The sequence below is a fragment of the Rattus norvegicus genome, chromosome 17, assembly GCF_036323735.1.
Source record: "Rattus norvegicus strain BN/NHsdMcwi chromosome 17, GRCr8, whole genome shotgun sequence".
Lineage (NCBI taxonomy): Eukaryota > Metazoa > Chordata > Mammalia > Rodentia > Muridae > Rattus > Rattus norvegicus.
This window is the reverse complement of record NC_086035.1, coordinates 21853465-21873647: the sequence shown is the minus strand read 5'-3', so window position 1 is coordinate 21873647 and position 20183 is coordinate 21853465. Positions and strand designations below refer to the sequence as shown.

Below are 20183 nucleotides of genomic sequence, written 5' to 3'. Positions count from 1 at the left end.
GTCTCCTCACCCAGCGTTTTTTACTCTTTCCACAATCTTGAGATATTTACTGCTTCCATAACCTTGAGGAGGAGCTCCTGTGAATCGTGTAGGTTTCCTCTTTCCCAGGCACATGAAGTGGGTTTACTCTCTGAGTCTCAGGAACGCCCTACCTCCTGAAACAGGGATGTTTCAACTCAAAGGAAGCAGCTGGAGAACACCAATGTTGTCAACCGGCCCCAGAATCAGGAAGAGTACATGTCTCAAGGACTGGGGAGGGGGTTCAGTGGGCGAGAGCTCTGGCTGTGCAAGAATCTTGAAGACCTGGGTTCAGATCCCCGGTGTGCATGTAAGGTGTTAGATATGGCCATGCATGCACTCCTGGAACCCTAACTCTGGGAGAAGGGGAGGAACAGGAGAATCACCAGAGCTGGCTGGCTACCCAGCCTCGCCAAAGAAGAAACAGAAACGGAACACAAGCTCTAAGGTCAGGAAGGGACTCCCCATCCTTCTCTTGGGTCCATGAAATGTCATGGGCAATTATTTAAATAGGTAAATTTGTGCCTTATATTTTCTATATATGGACATCCGTTTCTTACTTTCGGATATTGTCAGTGTCACAGGGGTAAACTATTTAAAAACAGAGTTGTAGACTGTACAGATGGCCCAGTCAGTAAAGTGCTTGCCTTGTAAACATGAGGACCTGAGTTTGACCTCCAGACCCCCTATGAGAAAGGAAGGTCTCACTCCTCACTCATGGTCCCAGCACTGGGAAGTCAGAGGCAGACAGCTCTCTAGAGCTCCATGGTTGGTAGTCCAGCCTGCTTGGGGAACTCTAGGCCAGTGTCTCAAAACAAGGTAGACCTTTCATGAAAATGGCACTCAAGGTTGTCCTGTGCCCTCTACATGTAACACATACATATGTGCATCCACATTCACATACACCTGCATACACATGAACACACACACACACACACACACACACACACACACACACACACACACACACACAGGCTCTTTGGCCATTACTATTACAGTGACCCTATCTCTCATGCAAAACAAGGCCCTCAATTAGCTCTTAGTCCCAGCTCCAGCTGTCAGTCCAAAACAGAGACAAGGCAGCTAAAGCCTAGAGCTGAGATGGTCTTCAATGTTCTCCACAAGTCCATGTGTTGGCTTGAGTCCAAGTGCCAGAGCTATTGGGAGACAGTAGAACTTTGGAGATGGGGCACAATGAGAGGAAGTGGGGCCATTGAAGGGATACTGTTAAGAGGTCTATGGGGTTTGTTTACTTTGGGCCATAAGCTCTCTCTGAAGTCCAGCGTATCCAGAATTCACAGTCCTCCTCCCTTAGCCTCCCTCCTGATGGGATTATAGGCCCACCGTGTCTACCTCTTTAAAGGGCATTTTGTAACTCCAGCCACTTCTCCTGTCTGTGTCTGCTCCCTAGCCATCCTGAGGTGAGCAGCTTTGTCATTTGCCATATTTCCCCCACCAAAATATGGCTCCTTGCCACAAGCCCAGAGCCATACCAGTGGAAGGAAACCTCTGAAACTGAGAGTCAAACATGCCTTTCCTCCTTCTAGTGGGTCTCCTCAGTATTTTGTGGCAGTGGAGAGCTGACTAACCCACCCACGTCACACCCAGTGAGCACAGAGTCATAATGGCCTCGCCAAGAACACTTCCCACTCGCTTGGAACTGACAGGAACTCTGGGAGGCTTTGCATAGCAGCCAGCAGAGGACCTCAGAAACATCGCAGTTAGAAGCCATTGGAGAAATGTAAACAGTTACTACAGCATGGGATTTGCAGAATGCAAGCCACTCACCAGTAGCATGATGCTGTGACTTGTCACTGGATTTCCCATTACCACTGTGACTTGCTTCATGTAGAATGAGACTGTTTCATTCCCATGAATGTGTTTCTCGTGGGAAGGAAGGAGAGAGGAAGAAGGGAAGGGAAAAATATGAAGAAGAGAAAAGAGAAGGAAAGAGAGGGGAGGGGAGGGGAGGGGAGGGGAGGGGAGGGGAGGGGAGGGGAGGGGAGGGGAGGGGAGGGGAGGGGAGGGGAGAGTCCAGCTCTCTGCTCCTGAGTCATGTAACACCCAGCCTGCATTGTCAGACTGGCTTGCCCCTTTCTTGTGGCAGGCTACAATGACATAGATGAGGCTACCACAGCCCAGCCAGAAGGGTCTGTCATCCTTGGGTCTAGAGGATCCCACGTGGAGGGAAAAGGAGGTCAAGAGGATGTGTCTCCTTCCAGGAAAGAATAGAACTGACGGGGTACCTATGAGCAACATGGCGTCCCAGAATGTGCTAGAATTTAAGATAGCATTTTACACCAAACAATAAAATACATCAGGCTGAGAGTTTGGGGATTTTTTCCCCTGTTGTTCTCTTTTTGTTTGGAGGGTTTTTTTTCCTTATTCAAGTGAAAAACATCTTTGGAACAGTGGTTCTCAACTTTCCTAACACTGCAAACCTTAAATACAGTTCCTCATGTTGTGGTGACCCTCCAACCATAAAAGTATTTTGCTGCTACTTCATAACTGTATTTTTCTACTATTATGAGTCATAATGTAGATACGTTGTATGTGACCCCCCCAAAGGGGTTGTGACCCACAGACTGAGAACCAGGGCTTTGGAAGGTGTTGCATGCCAAAAAAAAAAAACAAAAACAAAAAACAAAAAACAAAAAAAGCTCTCAAAATGGATGCTTTCCACCACCACCTCCTGCCTCCAGCCTGATATTTAAATTAAAAGGTCATCATCGTCTTTTCCAAATGGAAATAATAAAAGTTCTTCTCTGTATTACAGGAGACAAATATTTTCTGTGACCTTCTGAAATTCTCTTTTTTATCTGGTACCCCAGGTGCATGGACTTTTAAAGTCCTCAGCTTATGGGAAATGTTTTTCCGCAACCTTTAGCAGGCACTGCAGTTTGTCCCATTTTAGCTGCTCTGATGTGGAGCTTACAAATGGCATCTACGGGAAGCTGAGATCCGTAGTAACTGTGGGAAAATGAAGAGAGCATTTGCTTTCAGGAATCACAGCATAGAACTGAGTGGGGCTAAAGAAGGGGAGGGGGAGGGATTAGGGGGATGTTTGCCCGGAAACCGGGAAAGGGAATAACACTCGAAATGTATATAAGAAATACTCAAGTTAATAAAAAAAAAAGATAGGGTGGAGAGTACTAGTGGAAGATACCTAACACTGCCTTGTGGCCTACACACACACACACACACACACACAAACATACAAACAAACACCACATGCACATACAAGCATATACACACACACACACATACACAAACACACAAACACCCATATGCTCATACACACACACACACACACACACACACACACATACACACACAATCAGCACCTTCCTTTTTTTTTTTCTATTCTTTTTTTTTTTTCCGGAGCTGGGGACCGAACCCAGGGCCTTGTGCTTGCTAGGCAAGCGCTCTACCACTGAGCCAAATCCCCAACCGATCAGCAACTTTCTAAGAAGAAAATACAAGGCTTGATTTAGACAACAGAGCAGCCCAGAAAATCAAGTCACCTAACAGGAAATGATTGTCCTGAAGAGCTGGATTGATGGCCACAGACTTTATGAGCACACATCTTTTTTTTTCTTGAAAGGCAAACTCATGAGTCCATACATGTGTGCATGTGCCTGTGCATGTGCTTGTGCATATGTGTGTGTGTTATACTGTATGTGCTGATACCTATTTGTACATATATGTGCAGGGGACATGTGTTGGAACAAAGATGAATGTCGCACTTCTTCCTCATTCACTCTCCACCTTACTTAAAAAAAAAAAAAAAAAAAAAAAAAAAGAACTGAGTGGGGCAGCCCAGGACTTCTTACAATGAAGCTGCTTGTGCTCGTTCACTGGGGTCTTGTCAACAAAATCCACCTAATGATACCAGAAATTCCATTGATGTGCAGGAGGAGCTGTTTAAATGATAAAGAGGACAAAGAGATCTTGTCATTAAAAATTCCCTTAAACTGGTGCTGGAGCCGTAGCGTGAATGGTTAAGACTCCACCCTGCTCTTCTAGGGGACCTGAGTTTGGTTCCCAGCACCCATGTGCTCACAGCCGCCTTAACTCCAGCTCAAAGAGAAATACCACAGGTTGACCCTGACCTCACCTTCTGTGAAGAGTAACCACGCCCTTTTCTGGCCTCTGCATGCACCTGCATGTGCATATGCGCGCGCGCGCGCGCGCGCGCGCGCACACACACACACACACACACACACACACACACACACACACACACACACACGTAAATCTCTTCTTAGGCAACACCATATTCTCAGAAAGAAAAAAAAAAGTGCTGGAGCCAGAAGCATGAACGAGTTAGGGTTATGCCTTAGTATGACTCACCAATGAGTGAGTGCACTCTGGGCATCATGGATTAGCTGGCCATATTGTCATGTTGCAGGCATTACTCTAGGACACAGAAGTACTAGTAAGATGGGACAGGCTCGGGGCTGGGGATTTAGCTCAGTGGTAGAGCGCTTACCTAGGAAGCGCAAGGTCCTGGGTTCGGTCCCCAGCTCCGAAAAAAAGAACCCAAAAAAAAAAAAAAAAGATGGGACAGGCTCCCTGGCTAGCCCAACTTACAGCTGTGGCGGTAGACACCATAGAGGGCTTGGCAGGTACAGTGAGGAAAGTAATTAACTTTCACACAGCACAGGGCACGGAAGTGTCTCCACAGACCAGGGTCTCTCGTAAGGCGCCTGGCAGGAAGGAGTACGTGGGGGATGCTGAAGAGTGGGGCGGGATCCTCCTAGAGAAGATGGGAAGGGGAGAGGGTGGTTAAGATGAAATCCCAGCACAGCTAGAGGTACCATGTTGAGAATATGAAATAAGAATTAATGTCCTCGAGGCCAGACCAGTCAGAAGGACAGATTGGTGTCTAGCTCGATTGTCATCAGAGAGGCTTCATCCAGCAACCGATGAAAACAGATAGAGAGACCCACAGCCAAACATTAGGCAGAACTGGGGAATACTGTGGAAGATGGAGAGAAAGGACTGTAGGAGCCAGAGGGGTCAAGGACACAAGGAAATGCACAGAATCAACTAACCTGGGCCCACAGAGGCCCACAGAGACTCAGTGGGACTGACTGAGGCCCTTTGCACATGTTACAGTTGTGTGGTTTGATCTTCTTGTGGGACTCCCAACAGTGGGAACAGGAGCTGTCTCTGACTCTGTTGCCTGCCTTTGGGACCCTTTCCCCCTACTGTGTTACCTTGTCTAGCTTTTATAGACGAGAAGGTGCCTAGTCTCACTGCAAGTTGATATGCCATGGCTGGTTGAAAGCCATCAAGCCAGCTCTTTTCTGAAGAGAAACAGAGAAGGATCTGATGGGTGAGGAGGCAAGAGAGAGGGAGAGGAAGTGGGAGGAGAGGAAGGAGGGGAAACTGTGTTCTGAGTGTAAAATAAATAAAATTAAAAATTTTTTTCAAAAAAAGAATTAATGTCTTCCTGCCTGCGTAGTAAGGAGACAGGCAGGTCACATCAGCTAGAGCCCTGCGCTCTTTCAGTGTCTTGTTTCCCTAAGGGCATTTGGGGAGCTTTAGGAGAGCTTCCCAGACAGTCAGATTCATGGCCTCATCGTTCATCCTGCAGAAGAGGATGACTAGGAGATAGTCCAACCTGTGAGTCAGGGAGTCCAGTCAGCCATAGTCACAGGGATTCAGAGGACATGGTCGTGGGTGGAAGGAGCAAAAGTCATAGGCCTAAGAGAGACATCAGACTAGAAAGATAGAAAAGATGAGATCAGATGGACCCTCAGACTTGGGGGAGTGTGAAGGAAGAAGAATAAAGGGGTGTAGGTAACCAAGTGGGCAGGAACAGGGACCATTCGTGGAGCTGGGAACCAGGAGAAGTGAATTTAAAACATACTACCACAGTGATTAATTCACTGACTGAGCTATCCGGCTGCCTAAGTAGACTGTCAAACAGATACTAAGCTACAGAGTGAGGTCTGGCCTAGATGTCGTTTGGGATACGTTCGTGTACGTGCGCGTGTGTGTGTGTGTGTGTGTGTGTGTGTGTGTGTGTGTGTGTGTGGTGACAGAAACATGGCCCCTAGCCTGCTCCATTGATGCAGCTCAGTGGTCTCCTCATGTCCCTGATAGCTCAATAGAATAGCGACCTTTAAACTCTATTCTGGCCCTCGCTTGTTTTTTCGTGAAGTTTTTAGAGGATTAAGGGACTGTCCAACTTGAGCTATTAGGTCTTCATTTGCCTAAAATAGAAGTGAACAGCTATGCGCTACGGTCTCCACCACACATGAACCTTGTCCTGCTCTTCACTCTCCTTTGATGTGCTGTGAATGCCCAGCTCTTCTTCATGTGCACCTCTCCAGATCACCAGGGAGAACTGAGTGTCAGGAATTCCTCCAAAGGCTGTGTCTCCTGTATAGCCTTATGTTGCTCACAACCCCCACCATCATGCAGAACACATTACCTTCTCAGGGATCCTAGCTTCTCATCATGAAAGTATTTCCAAGAGTAGACTACTCACTGCATCGCAGATCAGCTCAGTGACACTCTTTAACCCTCTATGGAAAAATCATCACATACGCCTTAGAAACATCATTAGGATTTCCAAGTCTGCTTTCTAGAACTTTGGACAACAATGGGAACATCTGTGATGGTAGATTAGTCCCTAACTCCATGGAGTCAGAATACTGCATGTGAGTGTCCTGTTTTAAGAGGTTGGCTTAGTGTCTGGACATAGTAAGCCCCTGCTGCTGTCTTGCTACAACTCTAGCCAGTAAAGAATTTTGAAGTCTTAGAAGCTGGTCTCGACTGGACTTCCTATTAGCAGTGGAAAGACCTATGCACCCAGATAACATAATTCTGTGTGACTCATGTTATCACAGTGTATAGGACAGAGACTGCCGTTCAGTTTGTTCTAAATGTGTTCACTGTCCTAGTTGCATCTTTGACAGCAAAATGGTCAGCAATAGAAAAAATTGCTCTCTTCTTTCAGCTATGAACCTTGGAGCCAGAGCCATTATTTAGAGATAGTGTTCAGAGATATGATAACTCTTCAATATTGGGGTCAGAATTAAGTCAGTAGCTACAAAAGCATCAGTGTTCAGGGCTTAGGGCCAAAGCAGAGACACCTCTGGAAGGCAAACAATGTGATTTGTGTCTGTGTAGTGACCGGATCATTAAGCAGCACTGTAGAAAAGCAGCCCATATCACATGAGCTGGGTAAAGAGGAGCTGGTAGATGCCGCCGTCATGCAGACACAGGCAGTGTTGATAAACAAGGGCAGAATCTGCTGCTACAGCAAGCCACCTCCTATGATTAACCTTCATTGTCCCCTTGTTGGGACTTAGAATCACCTAGGATCTAGGCTTCTGGGCATGTCCATAGTCTTAGACTGAATAAAGTGAACAGCAGGCAGGTGAGGCTGGAGGTTTCCTAGATCTCTGCTTCTTGATTGTGGATGCCGTGCGACCAACTACCTCATGTTCCTTCCGCCTGCCATGTCTTCCCCATCAGAGTGGGTTATACCTTCAAGCTGGGAGCCAAAACAAACCTTTCCTTCTTTAAGTTGCTTGTGTCAGCTACTTTGTTACAATGAGGAGACAAGTAACTAATACACTACCCGAGGCCAGTGCCTTTGTCATTTTTTGTCACAAAGTGTAGTATTAATTACCTTCTGTTGCTGTGATAAAACATAGCAAACACTGTGACTTGTGGAAGAAAGGGTTTATGCTGGCTTATGGATTCCGGAGGGAGAGAGGGAGGGCGCCTGGTGTGGTAGGTACCACAGCAGGCAACATGTTCTGGCAGGAAGCTGAGAGGTCATTTCTTTACCCATACATGAGAAGCAGAGAATGGATAAGAGATGCCTGTCACCGGCTAGTGACTTCCGTCAACAAGGCTTCATCCACATCCTTAAAAGTACACTACCTGCCTGAACAGCACCAACTGGGGACCAAGAATTCAAACACATGAGCCTGGCGGGAGGGAGGTTGCGTTTCTTATTCAAACTACCACAGAAGCCACTGTCACTTACACAGTTGATGATTTAGGAGAACACAATAGGAGTAAGAGAAAAAAAGTCAGCTAAAATCAAAAGATACTAATAAATTGAAAACATAGACTTTAAAAAAAACGATGCTAAATCAAAAACAATAGCAACAGTAAAGAAAAGCCAAGTGATTTGCTAATTAATACCGAAATGCGAACCATTCTGCCGCATGTGTCACCATGCTGGTGGAATCCTAAGACTGGAATGCATTTGCATGGATAGTTGGTTAAAGGGACTTCTGTGGGCCAAAGATACCCGCAATCAACAGAAAGGAACCTCACGCCTCCTAGTAAATTTTTTTTTTTGAGTACATATTGGTCCAGATAGTCCCATGACTTCTCACTGCAGATGGAGATAAAAGATAAACCCATAGTTTCTTCAACTTGTGGATTCTTGAAATACAGGTCCCCTGATCTGATGGGATCCTGGGAGGGTCTGTCTTCCATTCTCCTGGTATTAAGCCACTTGGAAACAGGCATGCATAAAGCATACCCACACTGTGCAAGATGGGTCTTCCTCACTGGGAATAAAGCTACTCCCATAAAGCTACTATCATTTTTCATGTTTCTGTTCGTTTTGTGTTTCTTTGACATAAGATTTTCGAGCTACCGCTGTAGTTTCTGTAGCACGCAGGTAGCTGTGGCAGGAAGATCATGGGTTAGAGGTCTCCTGGGTGAGACCCTGACTCTGATTAATTAGTGAGCTGATTAATTATAGGAGAATAAGAGTCTTACATTTTTAAATGCTTAAGAATCAAATGACAACAATTCATTATCAGGCAGCATTTCATAAGAATATATTACTTTCCATGCTCCATGCTTAAAACTGTGTGATCTCTCTGTGGCACCATTTCATTTAATCAGGCAAACTGAAGGAAATACTTCCTCTCCCAAAGGTGGCAAGTGCCAGAGAGCCATTTCCACTTGTGAGGCTCAAAGCCTTAATCCATCAATGACATCCTTGGGTGACTCGTTTCTTAGTCGGCTGGTTCACGTTTGGGATTGATGATTTAAAAGGTTACTGGTGTTAGCAAGTTCTTAGAGAGCTCCGTATCTTGTTACTAAATGATACCTCTTGGGCTCTGGGTTGGGAAGCTGGCACAATGGCTAAAGTTCTTGCCGTACACGATTGAAGGCCAAACTGCAGATCTCCAGAACTCACATAAAAGTTGGGCAGGGCAGTAGGTATGGCACCTACATATAATCTCACACTCAGTAGGGAGAGACATGAGCACCTGGAGTCCTGAGGCAAGCTGGCCAGTAGAATCGCCATATTGGCGAGTCCTGGGTGTGACAAGAGACCCTGCCCCAATAAATAAAGTTAGAGAAATCAAGAAAGATACCTGGCACCAATTTGGGTCTCTGAACATGAACACACATGCATGTACACTCACACACAGGTGTGCACCCATGTGAGTATTCATATGTATATGTACACTGCACACATACACTGCCAAATGGAGAGAACAGTCTGTCTCCCCTCTTGTGGAATGGAGGGGGATTTTCCAGTTTGGAAAAAAAAAGAAAAAGAAGAGTTGTACCACAGCTCACTGGTATGAGCCCCTCTAATGAGGCCTGAGCCCATTGTCGGTGCAATTTTCATAGAAATCATCATTCCACTCATTAACCACTTAAATAGATGCCCTTTTTAGTCAAAAAGGATTTCTGGGAAGCTGAAATGAGAACCCAGAACAAGCTTGACAGTAGCTCTGTCTCTGAGGGTAAAAATACTTGACAAATTCTTGCATCAGGCTCCTCCTGCACGTCTTTACAATGATAATTATTCTCTTGAACATAGCTTGGAGTCATTGTTTTATTTTAATTATGACTCCTAATGATCATCAGCAAATTAAAATCCGTCTGCATTGTCATGAGTGAGAGTGTAAATGCTATCACATATGTGATATGTGTCCCCAAGGAGGATACAGTTTAGCTAACACTTTCAGGGTTGTCATGTGACACTTGAATATAGACTATCTTCATCAGATGGATGAATGGATGGGTGGATGGATGGATGGATGGATGGGTGGATGGATGGATGGATGAGTGATGGTTTGTAGGTAGAAAGAGATAGATAGGTAGATAGATAGATAGATAGATAGATAGATAGATAGATAGATAGATGGTGGATAGATGGATGATGGTTTGTAGGTAGAACAATGTAGATAGATAGATAGATAGATAGATAGATAGATAGATAGATAGATAGATAATGGATAGATCGATAAAAGAGAGAAGAGGATAGAGAAGGGAGGGAAGAAGAGAATAGAGACAGGAGAGCAAAGGGTGAGGAAGAAAAAGGAGGAGGAGGAGAGGAGCAGAGAGAGAAAAAGAGAAGAGGAATGAGGAGAAGACAGAAGCAACATGGAGACAGAGCTGGCACATCATAAATGTCTGCATTGCTATTTGAAGAACTCTTATTATTACCATCATAAATAAAGTGTCCAATATAGTACTTGGCATTGGAGATGCAGAAATATTCGCTCCTTGCTTCCTGCCCATCTTTCTGCTGTGCTCAGATTTTTTATAAAAGGAACAAAAAGCTCTAGATCTACACTAAAACTTACACAATTTTTTTCTATAAAAATTAAAACTTTATTCATAGTAAGCCAGAAATGCATCCATTTATCTCCCAATTCTTAAGTTTTCTATCCGGAGTCAAAATCTAGATGTAAAATGCTTGGCTGTTTAGTTCATCTGTCCTGTAGGCCGATTTGCAAGTGTTAGGGGGCTCTTGTATCTCCCGGCACCTGAGAGATGAAGATCTGGAAGTTTGGTATTATCTAATGTAGTCCATTTGATTAAAGGGACAGAAATTGAGGTTCCCCAGAAGCGAAGTACTTGTTGCAGTCTAGTAATGGCGAAGATGACACATGCCATGGGGCTGGGCTCCGTCCAACCTGCATGCCACTTCTCTTCCTACCAACGTTCCACAAATGAGCTGGGGTTCTCACCAGCACACCTCTGTTTATTAACATACAAACCTCCCTAGAATGTGTGGTTTAGGACACATTTCCTTCTGTTGTCTCTCCGTGGCTCCTTCCATTTTCTTCTATCTAAGATGGGAGAAACATTCTCTGCCCAGATCGCTCAGGGTGGAGGCTTCACTGAGGTGACCAAGGTCACCCTTCTGCATCTCTGTACCTGTGAACCATTGAGGGATGATATAAACAGGAAGTCCAGGTAAGGTCTTGTGGCGATGACAGGAACTAGCTGGTGCTGAGGCAGTTGCAAATAGACCTGACACTCTCCTGCTCCCAGGCCAAACACCTCAAACCACCCAGCAAGTGTCAAAGCATACTTTGAATTAACACCAATCTAGAGAAAGGAACACATCGCTTGAGGCTGTACCAGTGGGCCCTCATGGGGTACCAATGGTTGCACTTAAGTGATGGATGAACTCTACGGAGAGTGAGGAACTGGGTGAGAAGTAGGAACACTTAGGGGAATTCTTTCTGGCAGGAACCAGAGGGATGAGGAATGAGTTTTTCTTTTTAACAAAAATCGTGTGTGTGTGGCAGGGGATGGGATGTTTTGTTTTGATTTTAGTTTTGCATTTAAGTTAATAAGGCTCCGGGTTCAGTTTTATATCTTTTTGTCCTGATTATAGAAGCAATTTCTTTGATAAATTCATGTTCATCTAATGTATTTAGATTATATGTAACGCCAGCTCCTCTAACTCTTCATAAGCTGCCCGCATCCCCCTCCCAACTTCATCATTGTCTTTTCTTCTCCTCCTGCATATCCTCCATTGTCCTCTCCCTCCTCCCTCCTTTTTTCTATAATCCATTGAGTTCAATTATTGTCACCCCTACGCTCACAGGTGTGACTCCACCCACTGGAGCACGGCCAACCTACCATGGGTCACAACCCCTGAAGAAAACTGACTCTGCCTCCCCCAGCAGCCATCGCCTGTCTGTCAGTGGCATCATAAACCCCCCCATTCTCCTTGGAATATTAATAAATGTGTGTAGGCTGAGGAAACAGTTAAGGTGTTTACCAGGAAAGGGTGAGGACCTGAGCTTGAGCCCCAGAACCTACATGAAAAAACTAAGCACAGTCCATGCTTTTGAATCCACAACTAGGGACATAGCAACAGGCAGACCTCTAGGGCTTACTGGCCAGTCAGGAGCTCCAGGCTAGTGAGAGACTCTGTCTCAAAAACCAAGACACAAGCAAACCCTCAGAATCAACTAACGTATGTTCACAGGGGCTCCCTGACACTGAACCGCCAACCAAGGAGCCTGCATGGAACTGACCTAGTCCTCTGCACATGTGTAACAGTTGTGTAGCTTGGTCTCCTGGGACTCCTAACAGTGGGAGCAGGGGCTGCCTCTGACTCTGTTGCCTGCCTTTGGGTACCTTTCCTCCTACTGGGTTGCCTTTTCCTGCCTTAATAGGAGAGGAGGTGCCTAGTCTTACTGCAACTTGAAATCCCTTGACTGATTGATATTTGTGGGAGGCCTGACTTTTTCTAAGGAGAAACAGAGGGAAAGTGGATGGGAGTGGGGAGAGGGACTAGGAGAAGAGGGGGGAAGGAATCTAAGGTTGGAAATGTAAAATACATACATACATACATACATACATACATACATACATACATACATACACACATACATACTTACACACATACATACCAAGGTAAAAGGTGCCTAATAAGTTGACCTCTGGCCTCCACATGCACATCACATACCTTCACGCACATACTCACGTAGACACATTCACATATAAAGCACACAAGCAATAGAAAATAGACATATACATCATTATACGGGGGGAAAGTTCATGGACATTAAACTCTACTTACACTGTGCCAGGTTCCCTTCAGAACTCCAGTCTCCTACATCCATCCCGTTCATTTTCATGTCGCTGTCACCGACATGTGCATGTTGTTCTCCAGCGCTACACTTGTAGTTGACATTGTTTCAAACACTCTCTGATGTGTCAGTGACACCCTCGTGGTCATTTCAATCATGGGGATGTCATTCATTCCCAACAAAGTTACACATTTCCAAAGCATCGCCTGGGACTTGGTTTTGATTTACCTGCACAAATACTCCCCCTACCTAGAATATTTTGTTCTGTGGACAGCCACATTTAGCTCATATTTTCCCACAAGTCTGCTTTTTGTCCCCCTTCCTTTTGCAGCATTCCAGTTTGTAAATTAAAAATCAGAAAGTTGTATGACTAAGTCCAAGCCATCCATCTGGTGTCCCTCTTGTGCAGCCTGAATAAATGTATATGTTTTTACTGTTCTGGTTTCTCTTATTCATTCTAGCTTGAAGTTTTATATTTAGATTTTTTGATACATATGAAACTTATTGAAATAATGGTTTGATATATTCCCATGAGTATGTACATTAGCAAAGTAACTCTTCCCCATACTCTTGTTCAGCCATAATTCATTAAACAAATATTCTTTAATCCCACTAGAACTTCATGTTCAAGCTTAAGTTTTTATAAAAACCATAACATCATAACTTAGAAAATCAGCTGCCATGCTGAGCTTAACTTTCTTAAAGTTTTTTCAGAGTTAAAACTGGCACTCTTTTTTATCTCAAATTCCAAAGCATCACTAACTCTACACTCTCTCAAAACAAAAGACCACGTGTCCAAGTAACTGTTTTTAAAAATAGAAGCTGTTGGTATGTCTATATCCATGGGTAATTTAATTTCTGCTACCCATTCTCCATGGCGACATTCATTTAGAAATAATTTTTAATTATCTTTAGCTTTGAACAAGTCTATTTGATTAGAATCCCCCTTCTTACATGGTACCTACCACATTTAGAGTCTCCCCTAATGTGGGTGCCCCAGTTAACCTAATGCAAAACTCCATCATAGACATTCAGTATCTGTTGCCATGGTGATTCTCAAGCCCATCACATTGACAGGATGCCAATCCCTTGTGTCCTTCCACCTCCTCCAGGTCACATTTGACTAGGACACGCATGATTGCGAATCATCCTGCGCCATTTTAACCCTCAGCACAGATGCCCTTTAAAGGCAGTATAGAACATCAGAATAACTTCTAATGGCTGGTTCACTATTTCATCCATAAGAAGTAAGTTAGAGATGGCCTGGGTAGGTACGGTGGCAAATAGCCCAGCTACTTCATCTTAGAGATGGACGTGAGGTATTTCTCCTTGGGAGTGCAGCATCAGTAGAGTTCTTTCTGCTGGTAAAGGTGCCTGATAGAACCAGCAAGAAGACATGGAGAACAGTCTTGAAGTTCATCAAACTTAGAATTAATAAGCACTGAGTTTGTTTGGAGATTCTAGCCAGGAAACATAGCCACATGTATAACCCTCAACTGAAGACCAGTCCTCCTCTATTCGGGGAAGAGCATCCTCTCAGTGGAGCACACAGCTTTAGGAGAGACATATGGAATGGCGAGGGTGGAAGGGGGCACCCACTAGCCAGCCAGATCGGCTGTATCAACCAAGGTGACCAATGGAGTGAGAGATGTCACAGCCAGGTTGCTTCAGATTCCTCCCAGGCATTAAAAATCCCCAGCTAATTGCTTGGCTTGGAGGCGGTGTAGCGTGTGATGTTGATTGCACTGTTTCCACTTCAGTCTGTGTTATAAAATATAACAATGTACATATTTAAGTCTCACGTTAAGAAATAAAAGCACGATTCTTTTTTAATATATATGTTTATTCGCTCCTCAAGCAGCACTACTCTCTCTCAATAAAACGATTCTTTATGTTTGCAACTACTCATCTTGGTCATAATTAAGATTATAGACTTATCTATTGAGCAGTTTTTGTCACACACACACACACACACACATGCAGATGGATGGCTAGAAACATATCTGAGTGGATAGATGAATGGAAAGTAGGTATGGGGTAGAGACAGATAGGAAGCTCAGTACATAAAGACAGTTAACATTGTTAATTGAAGAAATTCCCAGAAACTATGTGCTCTACAAATTGCCAATAACTGTAAAGTAGAAAAACCTTTGGATAACTTCACAAGAGCCATTAATGTGTCCATAGACATTAGAATACTAATAACAGGAGGGAAAAAAAAAGCTATGAAAGGCGTCCTTATCAGCTTTGTTTTTATAATGGTGTAAAACATGGTGAATGCCTTTGTGATTTAAATTTCTTCATCATTACATCCTATAGCACATAATTAAGTGGAAACAGTGCACTCCCTTTAAGCTAAGCAATTAGCTGGGAATTTTTGATGTTTGGTAAGGATGTGAGGGGCATAACTAAGGATCAAGAATAATTGCTAAGAGAATTATAACTCAGATCATAGTGGTGAGATTTTTAAAAGCAGGTTTGTAAAGGCTTTTTTTAAATGTGTATTGGTGTTTTGCCTGTGTGTGTTTACCACAGGCATGCAGTACCCACAGTTGCCACAAGAGGGAGTTAGCGCTCCTACAACTGGAGTTACAGACCCATATTTAGCCACCACGTGGGTACTGGGAACTGAACCCTGGTCGTCTGGAGTAACAGCCGGTGCTCTTAACCACTGAGCCATGTCTCCAGCCACAACACACAAAATTTTGAAACAGTAAGACTTCAGCCGTGAAAAATATTCTCAGAAAGTGGAAACTGCTTCTGTCGGGGAGGCTGGGGTGGTGGGGGTCATCAACATCCTTTTTTTCTGTGTCTATTTTTTAATGGAACTGTGTATTAATCGGCCACAACCATAAATTCCCAAGGTGATCCCTCTGCAAAGTAGGTCAGGGCTTTGTGACCTAGCAAAAGTCATTTTTCATCCACAGGGGCTCCATTTTGAGGGAGCGGAAGCACCCCAAGGAAAGAGAGCCAATCGGCTTCTCAGCTAAGTCCCTGGAAGACTGTAAACTGCTTTCCCTTTTTGCATATATATATAATATATGTAATTGTTTAATATTGCTTCTATTTTTACTTATGTCAGATAATTCACCATTTAAGATTCTATATGATTATTATCTTACTCCTTAAGAATAATTGAAAGTAAATTATATATTACCATAATTGGTAGAAAAAAATCTCTGCTTCCAGGATATTCACATTTGTTTCTTTATTGCTGTTTATCCTCTAAGAAGTTAATCAATCCACTTAGAAATATACATTCCCCAAGCAATAACAGTTTCCTACATTGATGTTCAAACGAAAAGTACACAAAGCTCATGGTTCATTTATTAAGAGGAAATATTGGTGAATTGAGGCTAAACAATGAATCCAAACACTGAAATAGCATATAAATATTTGTGAATATGTTCTAAGCAGTCACTTCCCTGATGAAATCCAAAGTCACAGGCGTCACCCAGACAAATCTAACTGCAGCTGCGTCTTTTGTCCCCGAGTTACCAGTGTGGTGATTTCAACTCTAAAATCAGGCAACCGTCATTCGACAGCATCAGTAATCCAAAAAGCAAAGCTTGGTGATTGCAGTAAGACCCGCTCCTCTTCAGGTGGTCTTCTCTAGGGCTATGAATGTGGTTGGAACATCGAGCATCAGAGTGGCCTCCTGGGGACCACTGAGTGACAGCTGTGCCATCATCCCACCAACTGGGGGCTTCTAGCAGAGCCGCTTCTCATGGTATCAGCTTGAACATGATAAATAAAAGCTGTAGAGGGGGCTACTGTAAGGTCGCATTGGCACAGCACAGCTCTCCCCGTCCTGTAGATTTGCAGCTTAGCCGTGCAACCTCCAGGGCATTGGCCTCAAGGTCCTGCCCTGATCCCGTGTTCTCATTAACTGTAGTAACCATATCTTTCTGCTCTATAACAATAGCATCTACAACCATTTAGGATGTGCAGAAAGGTTGAATGAAAAGAAAAATATGAGATCCAGCGTCGCCTTCAAAGGCCACTGCTGTGTGTGACTGCTTCAATGAATGTTTAGATATTTCTCTCTCTCTCTCTCTCTCTCTCTCTCTCTCTCTCTCTCTCTCTCTCTCTCTCTCTCTCTCTCTCTCTCTCTCCACCCCCTCCAGTTTTAAGTCAGGCCATTGCTTTGCAGAGATGTATTTCCGAGTGGGCAAGACTTTATCTTTCATCTGGGTGTTCATTCATCTGACTGAAAGAGCTTTAAGTCCTCTTGAAAAATTAATTTGGCTTTAACGTTGTTCCGCTATCTAAGGCTCCCTGGGTGTCGATGAAACCATGCTGGAGGGAGTTTTGATTTAACAAATGGCCGTCGGAACTGGAGTCTTTGATCCTCAATTGGGGTACTCAGCTCTCGGCCCTTTGGGGGACTGAGCTTCAAGCCGATCAAAGTTGACATGGTTGGTGGTTGGCTCCAAAGAAGTCTGGTACTTCGCAGCTGCTTTGGGCTGCTGCAGCCTGTTAGGGAGAGGCTGGAGATTTTCCTAGATGCTCGCTCACTGCAAGTATTGGATGAGGACAGAGGGAAATAGACAGTCTTCTTCCTTGCTGGGCTTGCAAGTTCTCACTGCCTCCTTGCTCCCTAATGCTTTTTTGGACTTTGTTGTTGTCTTGTTGTTGTTTTTCTTTCACTGAAAATAGATTTTTTTCTCATATTCTGGTTCTGGTTTCCCCTCCCCTTCCCCCTTCCATTTCCTCTCTACCTCATCACCGATCCACATCCACACTCATTCTGTCTCTCATTAGAAAACAAAACGAAACAAAACAAAACAGGTATCGGAGGTTCTTTGTCTCACAATACTAAGTAGAAGACTTTGATTTGCTGGTGTTTGCCATCTCCTCTAGCTCTTAAACTCTTTCTGCCTCCCCCTCCAAAGGGTTTCCTGAGCCCTAAGGAGAATGATTGGATGGTAAGATCCCTTTTGGGTCTGAGCATTCAAAGATCTCTCATTCTCTGCATCATCTCTGGCTGTGGGTCAATGGATTTGTTCCCACTTGTGGGAAGAAACTGAGCAAGGCTCTGATCAGTGCACACGGCAAAATGTCACTACAAGTCCTTTAATTGCTACATTCCCTTAGCAGAACAGTATCATCTAGCTCCTCCCCAGGTCACTGCCCTATCTACTCTCAGGTTCATGGCCACCCAGGCAGCATTGGGTATGGGCTCCATCTTGTGGAGTGGGCCTTGACTCAAATCGGATAGTGGTTGGTTCCTCCTACAAGCTTTGGGCCACTACTGCACCAGCACGTCTGGCAGACAGGTCACCCTTATAGACTGAAGGTTTTGTAGCTGGTTTGATGTTTACCTTTCTCCTTTGGTAGAGTGCAGAGTGCCTTCCAGTACCAAATTTTTGCTTCAAAAACATGCACCTTTAGTAGGGGTGAACACTCTATGTAGGTACCAACCTGACTTCTCTGTGTTTAATGAGTTGTGTAGGCATTTTCTTCCGCAATAGGGGCTTGCTGTCAGTTTGTGGAGAGCCACCAATAGCCTTCTAATATTTGCTCCCTAATGCAGAAATTCTCCGTCTTGGGTCTCCAGTCTCAAAAGAGACTGCTAAGTTTCTATACCTTTTTAAAATTAAAAGGAAAAATAATGTTTCATTCACTTTTATTAAGAAAAGAGTATGGGGCTAAGAGATGCTTGGCGGCTACAAGGTCATAAAACATCCTTGCAGGGGACTGGAGTTTAGTTCTCTGTAAGCGAAGGGATCTGAAGGTACCTGGAAGAGAATGGGGGACAAGAGACGCGAAGAAGGACGCCAAGACAGGAGTCTGATCAAGGCGACAATTTTATTTTTCCCCAAGGCTGAATTTATACCATAACAGGGGTAACAGAGGGAGGCCAAGGACACAACATTTCGTGTGGTCAGGGAATAGGCTGATGTTGACAGGTTGTCAGAAAAGTCACCGGTTTGTCATATCTATTAGTCAGCAGGATGTTGGTTTTTCAGAAAGGTTATAGGTCATCACATTGGGTATCTTTATCATATGATTATTCATCTTGACCACCAGATTTGTATTAGTCTTCTACAGAGTCCCTGTGAACAGATAGGAATAGCACACGTCACGATATCCTGTTCTGGTCTCATAGGACACGCCCATACATAGACACAGCTAACTACAGATAATTAAAAACTCAGTAAGTCTTTCAAAAGGAAAACAATTTACACTCCTCGTAGGACCCCAGACGGACTATGATTAAAGAGATGGAGAGAAAATCGACAAGTTGCTATGGATGGTGGGACAGTACTTTCCAGAAGCTTAGACGGGGGCTCTCTCTAAAGGAACGTGGTTTAAAAGCAAAAAGTTGGTGTCAAGTGCAGATACTAACCAAAGATGATTCAGAGCACTGGGACCCGTTGGCAGCCATGAGTGTCGCTGTGAGGACAGACCTTATCTGACGCTGCCATCTCTTTCCCTCCCACAGATGGAGAGCTCTCCATATCAAATGAAGATGACTCCCTCACAAACGGCCAGTCCCTGAGCTCCAGCCAGCTCTCTTTGCCTGCTCTGTCGGAAATGGAGCCTGTCCCAATGCCCAGGGACCCCTGCTCATATGAGGTGCTCCAAGCTTCAGACATTATGGATGGACCAGGTAATGACATAGCAGAAGCCTGGGGTGGGTCCCTGATGTCACAGTCTCCTGGCAGGACTTGGAATGCTCATTCGAACCATCCAGAGCATGGGGACCTGGAAACGTCGGGGAAACCGACCACATAGTTGTCTAATCGTAACTGAAGCTAAGAAAATGCAAATGCTATTTTCACAGGCTGCTTGATAGTTTGTAAAAATGCTTTTGTGACATACATCACTTTCAAACTACTATAACTTGTTTTATACTACTGATGGTTTGAAATCTTGTTTGTTTTCTGACATACACCTTTGTTAAGATTAATTAAAAGGATCCTATCGCTCTCTCTAAAATTGTCTGCTCCAAAGGCCTGACCACAGCATTTAATTTCTAGTCCCGGGGGCTGGAGAGATGGCTCAGCGGTTAAGAGCACTGACTGCTCTTCCAGAGGTCCTGAGTTCAAATCCCAGCAACCACATGGTGGCTCACAACCATCTGTAATGGGATCCGATGCCCTCTTCTGGTGTGTCTGAAGACAGTGACAGTGTATTCATATAAATAAAAATAAACCTTTAAAAAAAATTCTAGTCCCAATATACCCATCAGTAATCATTCCAGTTTAGTAATTCTACTGGATACCGGCGATTGATGCATTTGTTAAATTGTATACAATTTCCCAACGAAGCTGGAACCTGCGTAGAGATGAGTTTGGATTCCTTCCGGTTATT

The 20183-nt window shown here is 44.2% G+C and overlaps 1 protein-coding gene across 14 annotated transcripts in view; it reads left to right on the top strand.

Annotated features, from left to right (window-relative positions):
* Phactr1 (phosphatase and actin regulator 1) overlaps window positions 1-20183 on the top strand; it is a 477222-nt gene that overhangs the window by 372580 nt on the left and 84459 nt on the right. For all 14 annotated transcript variants that reach the window (XM_039095677.2, XM_063276382.1, XM_063276381.1 and 11 more), the window contains one exon: window positions 19312-19479. In XM_039095677.2, coding sequence (XP_038951605.1) covers window positions 19312-19479 — 168 coding nt within the window. The remainder of the gene's footprint in view (window positions 1-19311; window positions 19480-20183) is intronic.